The sequence below is a fragment of the Myxine glutinosa genome, chromosome 1 (genome assembly GCF_964187855.1).
Source record: "Myxine glutinosa chromosome 1, kmMyxGlut1.1, whole genome shotgun sequence".
Taxonomy (NCBI): Eukaryota; Metazoa; Chordata; class Myxini; order Myxiniformes; family Myxinidae; genus Myxine; species Myxine glutinosa.
The window spans coordinates 324585188-324601769 of record NC_136261.1 but is presented as its reverse complement, the minus strand read 5'-3'; the positions used below and the strand labels follow the sequence as shown (position 1 = coordinate 324601769).

Sequence of the window (16582 nt, the reverse complement as noted above, 5' to 3'; positions counted from 1 at the left end):
GGTAATAAAGAAAAGCAAAGGAGAACAAGAACAGAGATTTGGAGTTCCACAAGGAATTATTGGAAGAAACTATGCAGTGGAAGGATAGAGGAATGAATAAGTAGCGAAACACCAGAGGCAAGTTGTTAAAAAACAAACAACCAACCTAGCTGTGTTAAGAAAGCGAGATGACATGAATCTGTGGTGATAAAGTGAGACGAGATGGCATGAATCTGTGAATACGAGAGAGCAGGTTTCTGTGGAAGAATTTCCAGGTTGAGTAAACATCAGGGGCAGTAGATATGGGATAGTTAGGGCATTTAATAATTTTTTTGAAAAATCTGTGAAAAAATTGCTTACCAATAGCTTTCTTCACCAATGTGTTCATGTAGGTGTCTACAAACACCTCTCAATTTATTCCTTCCCAAATCCTTAGGGAAAAGGCAAAAGGCAAAATTCAAAATGGCGTCCAAAATGGAAAAATTGTGGATAAAGTCATAGTTTGGCCAGAAATTTAATACTTAATATGGGGAAGAAACCACAAAAATATTGTTCTAGGACAATTGTGAACTCTTGCTAAGCATATTTGTATTATTATCTTGCTTTATATCCAAGATGGTGGCCAAAATGGCCGCTAAAATGTGAAAATTGTGGATAAAGTCATAGCTTGGCCAGAAATGTAATAATTATTATCTTGCTTCAATAATAGGTGTCTACTGAGACCTCTCAATCGATTCAGTATGGAAGGGGATGTAATAGCTGCACCTGGCCATGGCTTGAGGTGTTTCATCTGTGATGATCCTGGGACTGAGATGCAGAAGCCGTCAAAAGTCACCCAAAAAGGCCACTCACAGATGTTATCATATTCTGAGTGCGTGGACGATGTGGCGCTGATCAGGAGACTAAATGAGGACTGGAAAAACGGAGATGACCCCAAGTTGAGACATCATTTGGATTGCAGAACCGAGTTATACAATCGTGTGAAAAGTATATCCACTGCAACTGCAACTGCTAATCGTAAGTTTTTAGATTATCATTCAGAAGAAGTAGCCACTTGCAGAGATTTCGATCCCAATCTGTTACAAGTTGTGATGTTGCAAATGAAGAAAAACTAACCAAAACTAACTTTCTACACAATCCATTCCCTAGGACAAGACGAGGAGGACCGAAGGTCAGGCAGGATGAAAAGACGACGGGTATTCTCTGGGTCAAGTACTTCAAGTGCCGGCAGCTCCAAGTCCAAAACCCCATCAGTACACCTTGTCTACCGTGATGTTTGTATACTCTAACGAAGGCATCAACGTTGGAGCATTGGCCAGATACCCTGGCAAGTTGCCTGTCAGCCTGTCACAAGCAGGGTCATGCAGAAGTTAAAATGAATGTCTTGAGAATTCATATTTCTTTTTTATTTTTCTTGCTCCTTACTGTACTACTCGAAGTCGAATCATCTAATCATGAACCTAATCCTAGATATGTGACTATTTTAAAACATACCTATCTTCCAGACAGAGCCCGGAAGTTGTATCGTGCACCTGACAATCGCTACATGAACCGACTGAAAAGGAGCTTCATGGAGACAGCAGTGAGCCGAGGAGATGCCTGGGGAAATGAGGTCGCCGGTCGCCTGTCTGGGATTGTAGATTTGGTAGCAGAAGAGGCACTGTATCATCTTCGGTGCAGGACCCTGTTCAAGCACCCAGTTGAAAACTCAGGTATTGACTATCGAATAAATGAATGACCCCTTTGGATCTCTGACTGATTTTTTAATTAGACTAGAAGTCTATGACTCCATGGATAATATTCTTGGGGCAAAATTTTTTTTTTTAAAGTCAATCATTTCAATTAAAAATTAAATATTATTTCCTCAGGTCGGACGGCCTCTTGACGAAGAGAAACAATTGCTGTTTGAGAACTTGTGCAAATGGATGGATGAAGAAGTGGAACACGGTGTGACAACTCTCGCAGAGATCCACGACAAATGCAATCCTTCGAGACTACCGTCAACAGGTCACCACCCCCTTGCAAACTGTTAATGATGCTGAATTCAAAGAGCTCACGATTACAACTGCCATCAACCTAATCTGTGGAGACTTGGCGAGAGTTCCGCTTACCCGTAAGCAATACCCTTCAGTGGACAGCATGACCAATATAGAGAGCCAGCTCGCTCTGATTCCCAACAGCCTCCAGCAGTTACTGAAGCTGATCGTAAAAACTGATGAAAAGGTGGCAGTCTGGGGCCAGAACCTGTTGAAAGCCTACCGCCCTCGGTCAGCAGTGATGCCCTCTCAACTCGGACTCACGATTCAGCTTGACCACAAGTTTGGATCTAAGTGGTTGATTGAACGTTGTCATCACTTAGGATACTCCGAGTCGTATGCTGAGCTCCATCGCTATAAGCATTGCTACTCGAGTGTGAAACATGGACTTGGTAGCATGGATTGGGATACCGTGATCACAGACAAAGATGAAGCAGGAGCCGTGGAGATTGAGGAAGCAGAAATCGACGCAATCCTATCTCCAGAAGAGGAGAGTAGTGATGATGATGGATGAGGATCCTCAAACCTCTGCATTCTTTGTTCCAGAGGAAAAGACAGTTCATCAATTTGTTGGTGATAATATAGACCTGAACATTGTGTCACTGAATGGGAACACAGCATTCCATGCTATGGGCATGATCAAGGCAACTTGTCCGGCTCCGGCGACAAGACAAAATGAGCTTCTCGCAATTATCCCAAGAAGAAAGATAACCTTTGAGGAGAAAGCAGCAACTCTCAAAGCAGCAGAGGTGAAAATTCTGTCCTTTGTGCCAAAAAAGAAAGTAGGATTGGCAGACTCAGTTTGTTCCGGTAGCAGATCTCCGCCAAGACCCTCCAGCTTTGCTACCAGGGGACATCGCTTGGGCGGCAGGATGGGCTATCAAGAATCACAACCCCGCGTTTGAACATCACAAATGGAATGGTTTCATGAAGTCAATACACCTACCTGAATGCAAGGAGAAGTCCCTCATTGAGTTTCTTCCAATCATCGAGGGTGACCCGAACAACTACAGCACAATCTACACTACTCTAATGGAGTGCCTACGCAGCAGTCAGTCTCCTGCTGTCATCACGTTCGACCTGCCAATATGGTTGAAAGCAACTCATAGTCCTCCAGTCTGAGTTGCCCATCATCACAAGATTAGGTGGGTTTCACCTCCTGAAAAGCTTCCTGGGGTCCATCGGGGCAATCATGGCAGACTCGGGACTGCAAGAGCTGATACAGCTGGTTTACCCAGGCAGCAGCACTGCAGAACATATCCTCTCAGGTGGTGCTTATGCCAAGTCCATCCGGTTTCACCTTCTTGCATCTGTGGGAATTACCAAGTTCGTGCTGAGAGATGTTGTGTTCAGTGAGCAGGAGTTCAAAGACATGGAGGACTTCATCAAGAATGCAAAAGATGAGAAAACAGGTAATTGCAATCTCCCCAATCTGTAAATCTCCAACTATCTCTGAATACTCAAATTGCCGTGCCAAATGAAATTTCTCATATTATATAATTAATATCAATTTCATACTTTTATTTTTCAACAGGTACAACGTACGCAGCAAGGATAGTCACTGTGTTCAAGGAGAGGATGGAGGAGAGTTTGAAGACCTTGGCTGAGGGAGGAAGGACACCTGCACTCTGGGTCTGGTACCACGGCAGAATCGACCTCCTCAAGGTGTTCATCAGGTGTGAGCGTATCCCGGATCACACAGGTCACCTCAGCTGCATCATTGCAATGCTGAACACCTTCGCAGCAGCGGGCCACCATCAGTATGCGAAGGGAGCAAGGTTGTACGTACAGCTGATGCAGCAGCGACAGGACAGTCCGGCGTTCCAGGAAACTTTAACCAAATTCACCGTGTATGGCAACCATGCAGTCAGGTTCTCAGACCATGAGTGGTCAGGCACATGGACCGACATCAAGATAGAAACCACACTCATGTATGATGCCAAGTCCTCAGGCGGTCTAAACAGAGGACGTTTCCGGAATGAATCTGCTTATAAGTCTTGGGTTCAGACGCTAAACCACTTCTCGTTCATTCACCAGGAGCTGGAAGGAGGTATGAACACACGTGGAGTACCTGTCCACACAGACCTCACAAGAGCCCAGATGAAGAAAGACGATGATGCTGTCAACGCCATTGTTGGATGGTTGGAGGAGGTTAACCCCTTCGATGCAACACGGGACTCGAAGACCCTGGTATCCTTCTCCACGGGGTTCAGTAGCACTCCCGAGGACCCAGTCAATGCTTATCAGGCAGAGGAGGTTGGCAGAGCCATGCAGGCCAAGATGGATGGAAAAACTTTTTTGGATACAATGGAAACTAAGCACAAGGTCAAATCATTAGAGAGCTTCAGAAGTGGACCCAAAGTCAATGGGAAGAAGCTGGTTATTGACTCACTCAAGCTCTTCAACCGCCTCATCATCATCAGTGAGCGTGAAGTCAAGACCAAACAAGCCCTGCGATTTGAGTTGACGCCAACACCGTTGTCTCTATTTGATAAAGACCAGAAGTTGCGAAAGCCAGACAAGGCTGCCCTAGCAAGGGTCCTGAAAGCATTTGTGGAACCCGTTGAACAACACCCCTGCACGAGCCTGGTGATTGATGGTGGGTGGCTCCTGCACAACGTCAGATGGGAGGCTAAGCTCACCTGGAAGGACATCGCTGAGAGCTACCTCCAGTTTGTGAAGTCCATGGGGAGCCATTGCCTCAGGATCACTGTGGTCTTTGACAGATACGGCAGTTCTACCAAGGACCATGATCACCTGAGACGAACAAAGAAGGCATGCTGCGACATTCTGATTCGCCCAGACATCAAAAGCCTCGTTCCAAGAGAAAAGTTCCTCGACAACAAGAGCAACAAGACCCAGCTCATTCGGCTACTTGCTGAGACATTCGGTAGAAATGGGATCAGTGTACAGGAATGCCCTGATGATGCAGACACCTCTATCGTCCGGGCAGCTCTAGATGAGGCAAGAGAGTCCCCTGTTGAGGTGAGGGCTGAGGACACCGACATCATGGTTTTGCTGATTCATCATGCTGCAGACCACCCGATCTTCCTCACAACAGCCAAAGACACATCTTACGATGTCGGAAAGATCCGGGAGGCCCTCCCAGAGAGATACCGGAAGTATCTGATCTTCTTGCACAGCTTCTCCGGCTGTGATACAGTGTCCGCGATTTCTGGGTTTAGCAAATCAACTTTGCTAACCAAGCTCTGCAAGACTGACAAAGCAGAGAGGGCCATGGACGTGTTTCTGGACATCCGAGCCAAGAAAGATGACATCAAAGCCGGCTGTGAACTATTCAAGCTCATGTTCCACGGGAACCCATCCAAAGACTTGGGGGACTTGAGATTTGACATCTTCAGCAAGCGGGCCGCTGCTGGGAGCATCAAACCTGAGAAACTGCCCCCGACAACAGAAGCTGCAGCACAGCACTCTCTCCAGGCTTATCTCCAGACTAGAGATTGGCTGCTGCTGCAAATTCCATCATTGGATGTCCTGGACTACGGATGGAAACTCGGTGACCAAGGTTATGCGCCGGTCCCTACCGCACCGGACTATCTTCTGAAGTTTGTCTGCTGCAACTGTGAGGGGGAATGTAGCACACTCAGGTGCTGTAAAAAGCAAGGAGTCAAGTGTATTTCTGCTTGCGGCAACCGGCATGGTAACTCTTGCCAGAACATCAACCAGCCAGATGACGAGAGGAGTGTGGGATATGCTGGGGATTAGGATGAGTAGGGTGAACTAGAGAACTGACTAACCGAGGTTTCAATTGAGATACATTTCTATTTCTATATAAAGCTATGACTTTATCCACAATTTTCACATTTTAGCAGCCATTTTGGACATCATTTTGGCCACCATCTTGGATATAAAGCAAGATAATAATACAAATATGCTTAGCAAGAGTTCACAATTGTCCTAGAACAATATTTTTGTGGTTTCTTCCCCATATTAAGTATTACATTTCTGGCCAAACTATGACTTTATCCACAATTTTTCCATTTTGGACGCCATTTTGAATTTTGACTTTTCCCCAAGGATTTGGGAAGGAATAAATTGAGAGGTGTTTGTAGACACCTACATGAACACATTGGTGAAGAAAGCTATTGGTAAGCAATTTTTTCACAGATTTTTCAAAAAAATTATAAAATGCCCTAACTGGGAGCCCAGTCCTAAAGAGCGATGGCTGCTTGCAGTCCCTACAAATCTGCAGGCATTGAGGAAGGTCTCTGAGAATATCCAGAGATGTTGACCATCCCATGCATATGATAATATGAACCAATTGGAGCAGTGGAAGAGCACGAGACTTTTGTGGGAAAGTTAATTATCAATGAAAATCCAGAAGGGAGGATTTGCCATTGGTAAACGATATCCGAGTGGAAAAGTTTACAAATAGTCAAATGGAGTCACACAAGTCCTTCATTGAAGTGCCACGGTGGGTGGAGTCAAGCGACAGATGTAGGTGTGGTCCAGCAGCTGTCTGACCAATGGGTGCACATTTCAAAAACGACCAACAAGAACAGCAGCACAAAACTCTTGTAGACCTGTGACATGTCACAGGTAAATACATTGACACAAAACCACATCCACGCAAGTTGCCAATCAGTTAATATTACATCAAGTTATTAAAAAATAAAACTGCTTGGCATAACCTACACCGTAAATTTAAAGTATTAATCTATTTTTTTAAATCAAGCATTATGAAATTCCAGTCAATGCAGGACTAAATAAACACTTGGACAAAGCACAAAAAACGAATACGACCCTACACATTTCACACACCATCTAGGATGTCCTGCTCCACAAAAGACGCATGACTGTCATCAGTGTTAGGAAATCCTTGAAGTGCATCCCCAAGAACATCCTTCTCCATTCTGCATACAGAATAGACAAAAACGAAGCAGAAGTTAGATCGTCTCACTGAAGAATAGGCAATGCAAATAGCCAATCATTTAAGCCAGTGTAAATGAAATAAAATTTCAATTTTCAGAAAACTATTGAAGTTCATAGACTTTTGCAAACAGCCAAAGGCTTATTTATAGTATTTTTTTATGCAGAAATGTGTTTAAAATGCTTTTTTTTTTTCTTCAAAATACCTCACAAATACAAATTACAATGTCTTCAAGTTATTTTGTCGATAAACAAATATCTAACATAGATATACAATCATTAAAGACACCAACCTTCCCATCTCCAGAAGAGCAGAGCCATAACACAAATATGCCTCTCCACATTCATCAGAAGTTTCACCAAATGTGGCTGCACTAGAGAATGAAAATTCAGAAGGGAGGTCAGAATAAAATTTTAATTTGGAGAAGATAACATGGTTAAACTCTTTCTAAATAACATGTGACAAGGAAGGGCCGGGAATGAGAGTTCTCATTGTAGCAAGTTTTATACAGGCTGTTCCAAAAAGAGCTACACAACTTTGGTTAATATTGTTATTGTTTTGTGAATAAAGGATAACCCCCCCTCGTAGGTAGACGCACAACATGTAGCCTCGCTGTAGTTCAGTTATTTCTTAGTAAATGTAAGCGTAGTCCTTTCCTGTGTTAGTTTTGCGTTGAGCAGGCCAGTGAGTAGGCCTCAATTGGGCTAGCATGCCATGTGCTCGGCCTGGTACAAGTCTGGCAAGGCCGAAAGGAGGAGCTGCAGGGGGAGTGGCCGGTAAGCCGCGAGCTGCCAATCAGAGCTCGAGGAGAGTGGCTCACCACGGCGACGAGAGGTGGGGCTTGAAACATTCGAGTAAGACTCTGGGGCGGGGCCATAAAACCCTGCCCTGGGCCCCGTCTCAGTCGAGAAAGTCGGAGGATCGTGAGCGTTGAGTGAGAGTCAGAACGCCAGAGAGCAAGCCGGATCGTCAGACCTCCGAGTCAGAGCTTTTGTCTCGCCACAAGTAAAGTGCCTTACTTGTCATAGCCTCGCTGCACACGAACATTCCCCGTGCCCCGTGCCCTGCGCTTCGCCGCTGTATTAATCGCGCTGTGTGGAGACGACCCATTCCGGGCTACAGACGCGCGATCTCCTCCTGCCTGTGTTTCCAAGCATACATGCCGTGAACACCAGAGGGCCACGCCGGGCGAGCTGTCCCTGAGCGACCAATGGCAAGGCGCGTTTGACGCGCGAACTTCCTTCCTTCTTTTTCCCCGCGTGAGTGAGTGGGCCCGTTGTCTGGGTTAGGTTAAGGCTGTTAAGCATCTGCTCTGTGTCCCCTTTCCTTTATCCTGATTATTGTACATTATAAATAAACCGTGTTCTTCCTCTTATTTGACTGTTCCCATCATTTCAAAATTGGCTAAGCATCGCACGAACAGAACCGCTCGAATCGGGTTCAATAAAAGGTAACGGCACGAGTCACGTGATACGCACACCGCTCGGGCGTACTCGATTAGCGTGGCTTGTGCGAGGTCCAGTCCCCGTTTCCGTGGCAACGTGGGTATCAAAGGTACGTGCGGCGGCGACCCGATACCCTTTTCCACGCTCGCTGCGGGAGTGGCGACTCGGCCTCATGGACACGAAGCCCTGAGGGGGAAAAGGGGCTTAACCACTCCCCCCCCCCCCCCCTCTCCCCTCTGTACGTCGACGGGCTTCGGGAGATCTGCAACAATATATATTTAGTACCACAAATGATACAATGATACCATTTGTTTTATATGATACAGAAACTCAGTTTTCTTTATTTTCAGGTATGGTGGTTTAATGTAAAATAAAATGGCGACTCCACAGGAGAAAGCTCAGTGCGTCAAATGGTTCTTCAAGACGAGATCCAAGAAGCAAGTTCAGCGTAATTCCCCTACAAGGTATGGAAGGAATCCGCCATCACAGACTCGTATCAGAGAGTGATTCAAGAAGTTTAAAGAGACTGGAAGCTGTCAGAAACACAAACGTACCGGTCAACCAAGCAAACGTGCAGCAAACATTCAATGTGTGCGTGAATCATTTCAACAAAGTCCCAGAAAATCAATCCAACGCGCATCCAAGCAACTGGGACTAAACCACCACTGTACACAGAATTTTGCATAAAAGACTGAAGCTTTACGCCGATAAGGTGAACATTCTACAGAAACTCAAACCAAATGATGGACTCAAACACAAGATGCTTGCTTTGGAAATTCTTAGTCACATAGAGGATGACAAAGAATACCTGAAAAAGGTCATGTTCACAGAGGAAGCTTTCTTTCATGCATCGGGGAAGGTCAACCGGCGCAATGTGAGGATCTGCAGCTCTGAAAACACCCACATGGTCATTGAACACATACGCACCAGTCCAAAGGTCAATGTGTGGTGTGGCCTTCTCCATGACCACTTGGTGTGTCCGTTTTTCTTTGCGGAGGATACAGTGACCTCAACAATTTACATGAACATGTTGGAAGGATTTGCCTTCCCACAGATTGAAGATCTGCAACCGAATATCATTTTTCAACAGGATGATGCTCCCCCTCATTGGGCATTAGTCGTTTGAGCCATCCTGAATGAAAAATTTCCAGATCAATGGATTGGCCAAGACAGACCAACCACCTGGCCCCCACAATCACCAGACATAACCCCCTCGATTATTTTTCAGTGGGGGTTTGTCAAAAATGTTGTCGACAACACCAATATGGCAAACCGCAGGATCTGCATTCTCGGATCACAGCTGTATGCGCACTGATGGATGCAAACATGCCGAGCCGAACATTGCAAGAACTCATGAACTGCCTTGATGTCCTATGCGTAACAAACGTAGCTTACATTGAAGTGTATTGAAGGTGCACACTAAACTGAATTTCTGTATCATATAAACCAAAGGTATCATTGCATCATTTGTGGTTCTAAGTATATTAACAACCCAAGTTGTCCAGGTCTTTGGAATACCCTGTACTACAATAAAAAAAAATAAAAAAAAATATATTGTACACCGCTCCTATCCTATGGCATCTCCAGGCATTGCAAAACGTCATTGCCAGGCACCGAAGGGGGCTCGGCAGTGACACACGCTGAAAGGGAGTACTCAGTTTTCACTCTGGTTGTTTTTGTACACCGCTCCTTTCCTATGCCATCTCCAGGCATTGCAAAACGTCATTGCCAGGTGCTGAAGGGGGATCGGCAGTGACGCACGCTGAAAGGGAGTACTCAGTTTTCACTCTGGTTGTTTTCTTGTTTGTTTGTCCGGACGATATCTCAACCATCCTTTGAGCTAGGAAGCTGAAATTTCGGCACAGTAGTGAGCAAGTCCTTTCTCAAAAACTATTTTTTTGTTTTTTGAATAATCAATTAATTGAGGAGTTATTTAATTATTAGCGATTAATTAAGTTAATTGTTGGCCTCGACAATTTAATTAATTAAGCCTGGTGTTGGCTTAGCGGTTAGGGTGCCGGCTTGGGATCCTAGGGTCCTGGGTTTGAATCCCGGTCGATCAGCTGAATTAACGCCAAGGGGGTTGACTCAGCCTGTCATCCTTCCAAGGTCGGCAAATTGAGTACCAGCTTGCTGGGATGAATGATCACGGTGTGTACCCTGATTTAGAATAGGTACACCGTATCCCTGCGCATCGTAAGAGCGTGACCAAGGGTTGGCGTCAGGAAGGGCATCCAGCCATAAAAACATTGCCTCAAACAGGGAACCATGATTGTCATGGGGCCCGCAAGGCTAACCCCCGCTCTAGCAGGGAAAATGGCCTTAAAACGATCATTCATTCATATTCATTCAATTAAGTACTTATTTAATTAATTAAATTTCCTTTCTCATCTGACCATTAACTCAGGCACCTTTTGAGCTCAGAAGCTGACATTTGGACATGCCAATGACCAGGTGATTTGGCTGCAAATGTTAATTTTGATTTATTAATTAATCAATTAATCGATTGATTATTTAATTATTCGATTAATGACAAAAAAATTTTTTTTTTTAAAGTTACAGATTCTGATGAAATAGTGGTAGTTTATGTGTTCTCTGACCAAATTGATTAATAATTTAATTTTTTTATGATTATTATTTATTTATTTTCATTATTAATCATTTATTTATTTTCTTTCTCATTTGGCCAATATCTCAGGCACCTTTTGAGCTGGGAAGCTAATATTTGGACATGACAGTGACCAAGTGATGTGGCTATCAAGGATATTTTTGATTTATTGATTAATCATTTAATCGATTAATTATTTATTGGTGAATCAATTAATTATTTAATTTTTTATTAATGACTTATCTATCTATAATTCCAGTAATCTCTGTGTGTCTGTGTGTCTGTGTGTTTGTTTGTCTGTGACCGCTGTTTCTCGACAACCACGGGTCCGATATACTTGAAACTTGCCAGGTATATTGCTGGGGACCCGAGGATGTGCCTTTTCAAGGTTTCATATTAATCGGAGAAGTAGTTACCGAGCTATGTCCAAAAAACGATTCAACCAATCAGAGAGCAGCGAGTTATCACGTGTGCCGAACGTGGCGAACAGACTCTGCCTCGGACGGCACATTTGAGAGCGTATTCATTTATTTCACGTTGGCAAACTATGTTGCCGCTATGTTGGCATTAAACTATGTTTTAAAACTAATTAAAACGAATTTGCGATTCCTTCGCTTTCCTGCACGTTTGTGCACGCGATGGCGATTTCTTTACCAAACTCCGCAAGCCATTCGCTTTGGACCAAACCATTTCATGTAAATAGAGGGGGGGGGATTGTCACCGTACTCGCAAGCCGTTCGCTTTGGACCAAACCATTTCATGTAAATAGAGGGGGGGGATTGTCACCGTACTTGCAAGCCGTTCGCTTTGGACCAAACCATTTCATGTAAATAGAGGGGGGGGATTGTCACCGCACTCGCAAGCCGTTCGCTTTGGCTTTGCGAATGGACCAAACCATTTCATGTAAATAGAGGGGGGGGGATATAATTTTAGATATATATATAGTACGGGCATGCCCTAGTTTAATTAAATTTCTAAAAGATACATCTTCGGATGAAGCACGAGTGGTTTAGTTATGCTATAAGCCAATTGATTAAGAAAATAATTTTTGATAATCTTTTATTGATTTTAATTATACAATTAATCAATGAATTGGCAGACACCTCTCCCTCCCAAAGCAGCCTCTATGAGCTGCACTGCGGTATTGCCGGGCGCCTTAGGCGCCCCGGCAATGCCACGCTATAGGATATTTAATTACTTGGCATGGGGGCGGTGTACTTTGAATGTATCTGTACTTGTTTTCTTGCTTTCTTGTTTGTTTGTCCGGGTGATATCTCAGCCATCCTTTGAGCTAGGAAGCTGAAATTTCGGCACAGTAGTGAGCAAGTCCTTTGTCAAAAACAGTATTTTTTGTTTTTTGAATAATCAATTAATTGAGGAGTTATTTAATTATTAGCGATTAATTATGCACTTATTTAATTAATTAAATTTCATTTCTCTTCTGACCATTAACTCGGGCACCTTTTGAGTTAGGAAGCTGATATTTGGACATTCCAATGACCAGGTGATTTGGCTGCAAACGCTATTTTTGATTTATTAATTAATCAAATAATCGATTAATTATTTAATTATTCCATTAATGACTAAAAAAAATTTTTTTTTTAAGTTACACATTCTGATGAAATGGTGGTGATTTATGTGTTCTCTGACCGAATTAATTAATAATTTAATTTATTAATGATTATTATTTATTTATTTTCATTATTAATCATTTATTTATTTTCTTTCTCATTTGGCCAATATCTCAGGCACCTTTTGAGCTCGGAAGCTAATATTTGGACATGAGTGACCAAGTGATGTGGCTGTCAAGGATATTTTTGATTTAATGATTAATCATTTCATCGATTAATTATTTATTGATTAATTGATTCATTATTGATTAATCAATTAATTATTTAATTTTTTATTAATGACTTATTTAATTAAATTTCTAAAAGATACATCTTCGGATGAAGCACTAGTGGTTTAGTTATGCTATTAGCTAATTGATTAAGAAAATATTTTGTGATAATCTTTTATTGATTTTAATTATACAATTAATCAATCAATTAGTGTACACCTCTCCCTCCCAATGCAGCCTCAATGAGCTGCACTGCGGTATTGCCGGGTGCCGTAGGCGGCCCGGCAATGCCGCGCTGTAGGATATTTAATTATTTGGCATGGGGGCGGTGTACTTTGAATGTATCTGTACTGGTTGTACACCACACCTTTCCTATGCCATCTCCAGGCATTGCAAATCGTCATTGCTGGGCACCGTAGGGGGCTCGGCAGTGACACACGCTGAAAGGGAGTACTCAGTTTTCACTCTGGTTGTTTGTTTTCTTGCTTTCTTGTTTTCTTGTTTGTTTGTCCGGACGATATCTCAGCCATCCTTTGAGCTGGGAAGCTGAAATTTCGGCACAGTAGTGAGCAAGTCCTTTGTCAAAAACGGTATTTTTTGTTTTTTGAATAATCAATTAATTGAGGAGTTATTTAATTATTAGCGTTTAATGAAGTACTTATTTAATTAATTAAATTTCATTTCTCTTCTGACCATTAACTCAGGCACCTCTTCAGTTAGGAAGCTGATATTTGGACATGCCAAAGACCAGGTGATTTGGCTGCAAAGGCTATTTTTGATTTATTAATTAATCAATTAATCGATTAATTATTGAATTATTCAATTAAGTACTAAAAAAAAAAAATTTTTTTCCAGTTAGATTCTGATGAAATGGTGGTGGTTTATGTGTTCTGTGACCGAATTGATTGATAATTTAATTTTTTAATGATTATTATTTATTTATTTTCATTATTAATCATTCATTTATTTTCTTTCTCATTTGGCCAATATCTCAGGCACCTTTTGAGCTGGGAAGCTAATATTTGGACATGACAGTGACCAAGTGATGTGGCTATCAAGGATATTTTTGATTTATTGATTAATCATTTAATCGCTTAATTATTTATTGATTAATTGATTAATTACTTATTGATTAATTAATTAATTATTTAATTTTTTATTAATGACTTATTTAATTAAATTTCTAAAAGATAGGTCTTCGGATGAAGCACTACTGGTTTAGTTATGCTATTAGCCAATTGATTAAGAAAATATTTTGTGATAATCTTTTATTGATTTTAATTATACAATACCGTTGTATACAATTATACAATATACAATACCGTCAATCAATTAGCGAACACCTCTCCCTCCCAATGCAGCCGCCAGAGGCGCCCGGGCAATGCCGCGCTGTAGGATATTTCATTACTTGGCATGGGGGCGGTGTACTTTGAATGTGTCTTTACTTGTTTGTTTTCTTTCTTTCTTTCTTTCTTGTTTGTTTGTTTGTTTGTTTATCTGGGCGATATCTCAGCCATCCTTTGAGCTCGGAAGCTGAAATTTCGGCACAATAGTGAGCAAGTCCTTTTTCAAAAACGGTATTTTTTGTTTTTTGATTAATCAATTAATTGAGGAGTTATTTAATTATTAGCGATTAATTAAGTACTTATTTAATTAATCAAATTTCCTTTCTCTTCTGACCATTAACTCAGGCACCTTTTGAGTTAGGAAGCTGATATTTGGACATGCCAATGACCAGGTGATTTGGCTGCAAAGGCTATTTTTGATTTATTAATCAATCAATCAATTAATCGATTAATTATTTAATTATTCAATTAATGACTACAAAAAATTTTTTTTTTTAAGTTGCACATTCTGATGAAATGGTGGTGGTTTATGTGTTCTCTGACCGAATTGATTAATAATTTAATTTTTTTATGATTATTATTTATTTCTTTTCATTATTAATCATTTATTTAATTTCTTTCTCATTTGGCCAATATCTCAGGCACCTTTTGAGCTCGGAAGCTAATACTTGGACATGAGTGACCAAGTGATGTGGCTATCAAGGATATTTTTGATTAATCATTTAATCGATTAATTATTTATTGATTAATCGATTAATTATTTCTTGATTAATCAATTAATTTTTTTTATTTTATTAATGCCTTATTTAATTAAATTTCTAAAAGATACATCTTCGGATGAAGCACTCTTGGTTTAGTTATGCTATCAGCCAATTGATGAAGAAAATATTTTGTGATAATCTTTTATTGATTTTAATTTTACAATTAATCAATCAATTGGTGTACACGTCTCCCTCCCAATGCAGCCTCTGAGCTGCACTGCGGTATTGTCGGGCGCCGGGGGCGCCCCGGCAATGCCGCACTGTAGGATATTTAATCATTTGGCATGGGGGTGGTGTACTCTGAATGTATCTGTACTAGTTTTCAATTATTTCCGACAGTTTGCGGATGCACATACACAAATGCACGAAATTATACCATGGTGCACATACATAAGTGCGCAGGCTTCACCAAATGCATCCACAGCTTCAGGAATACGCTGGCAAATTACGTGGCTACGACCCGAGATCAGCAGTGCCTCAGCAGCTTCATGTATTTCCCTGCATAGAGATCAACAAGAATTCATCGGTTAGTTGGTCCAATGATTGGATATAAGAGAGCTTAAATATAGATCAGCCTGAACAGTCCAGAAAGATGCAAAACATTGTTACAGCCACAGGTTGATCAGGTTGCCTGGTTCGAATCCAATCCGGTTTTCTGCACCAAAAGCCACCACAGCTGTCGACCGCTTCAAGACCTCCGTGCTGGATTTACATCTGAAAACCGCGCTACCATACAGATTGAAAGTCTAAATGCAGATCAGTGCTATTCCAATAGGCATCATGACAGGATCAAATCTTAGGCGGAGCGAGCCCAAGTCACGTGACGCAATCTTCTCAGCAGTGTGGAGACCATGACCAATGGCTCCCTTAGTGAGTTTATAAACCACTAAATTAAGCATGGTTCACTGCTGTTCATACAATTTCTGATCCTCGCAATGATTGATCTTCTACATCCACAGTACGAGAAGGTGAATTATGTACGTCCTTTCAAAATCTGCCTGTTCTAAATTTGCTGTCCACCATACTTCATACAAATGTCAATTAAGTAAAGTTTATTTTATGATTGCAATGATGTTGCTTCCTGCTTGGTGGCATTAAAACATGCAATTTAAAAATATTGCCTAATTGTAAAACAAAGATGATTCACAAAAATCAAATTGGGGTTTCCCCTTACAACAATGAACCAGATATTCATTCATTCATTTATGAGAAAAAACAATTACAAATCATTATTCTTGTTCAAAAACAAAATGTCAATTTTTGGGCTTGATCCTGCTCCTTTTTGCCGACACCTGCTCACCTGCTTCAGAAAACACGTGCTCAGCAAGAATAGAAGTTGCAGCAGAGGATCATCAGTCTTCTGGACGTTTGCTTTTCCCAAGTATTTCCACATTTCAACAACAGCGTCTGTCTGTCGACAATGGTAAGTGCACCAGACGTAGTGCTCAAAGCTTCTGCCTGTGTGATATTGTCATCAAATCAGACTAAAGGGTTTGCACTCACAGGGGCTTGGCCACTTGCAGGGTTGTTGTTGGATTGAGGTTCTTCAGTGAGATATTTCTTCTGCAGACTGTACTATTTCATGGATTACCATAGATAGCCAGAAAATTTGGAATTGGCAGATTTTTAAAGGACAGACTTCACCTTCTCATTTCCGATGTTGTGGAAGGTTAGGT

General features: G+C 41.8%; 1 protein-coding gene across 2 annotated transcripts in view; it reads right to left on the bottom strand.

Annotated features, from left to right (window-relative positions):
• The window catches only part of LOC137419498 (nuclear autoantigenic sperm protein-like), a 66450-nt gene that overhangs the window by 45981 nt on the left and 3887 nt on the right, over positions 1 to 16582 (bottom strand). For both annotated transcript variants that reach the window (XM_078771023.1, XM_068105527.2), the window contains exons 2-4: positions 15297 to 15404; positions 7199 to 7279; positions 6798 to 6889 (exon numbers count right to left, since the gene is read on the bottom strand). In XM_078771023.1, coding sequence (XP_078627149.1) covers positions 6798 to 6889; positions 7199 to 7279; positions 15297 to 15404 — 281 coding nt within the window. The remainder of the gene's footprint in view (positions 1 to 6797; positions 6890 to 7198; positions 7280 to 15296; positions 15405 to 16582) is intronic.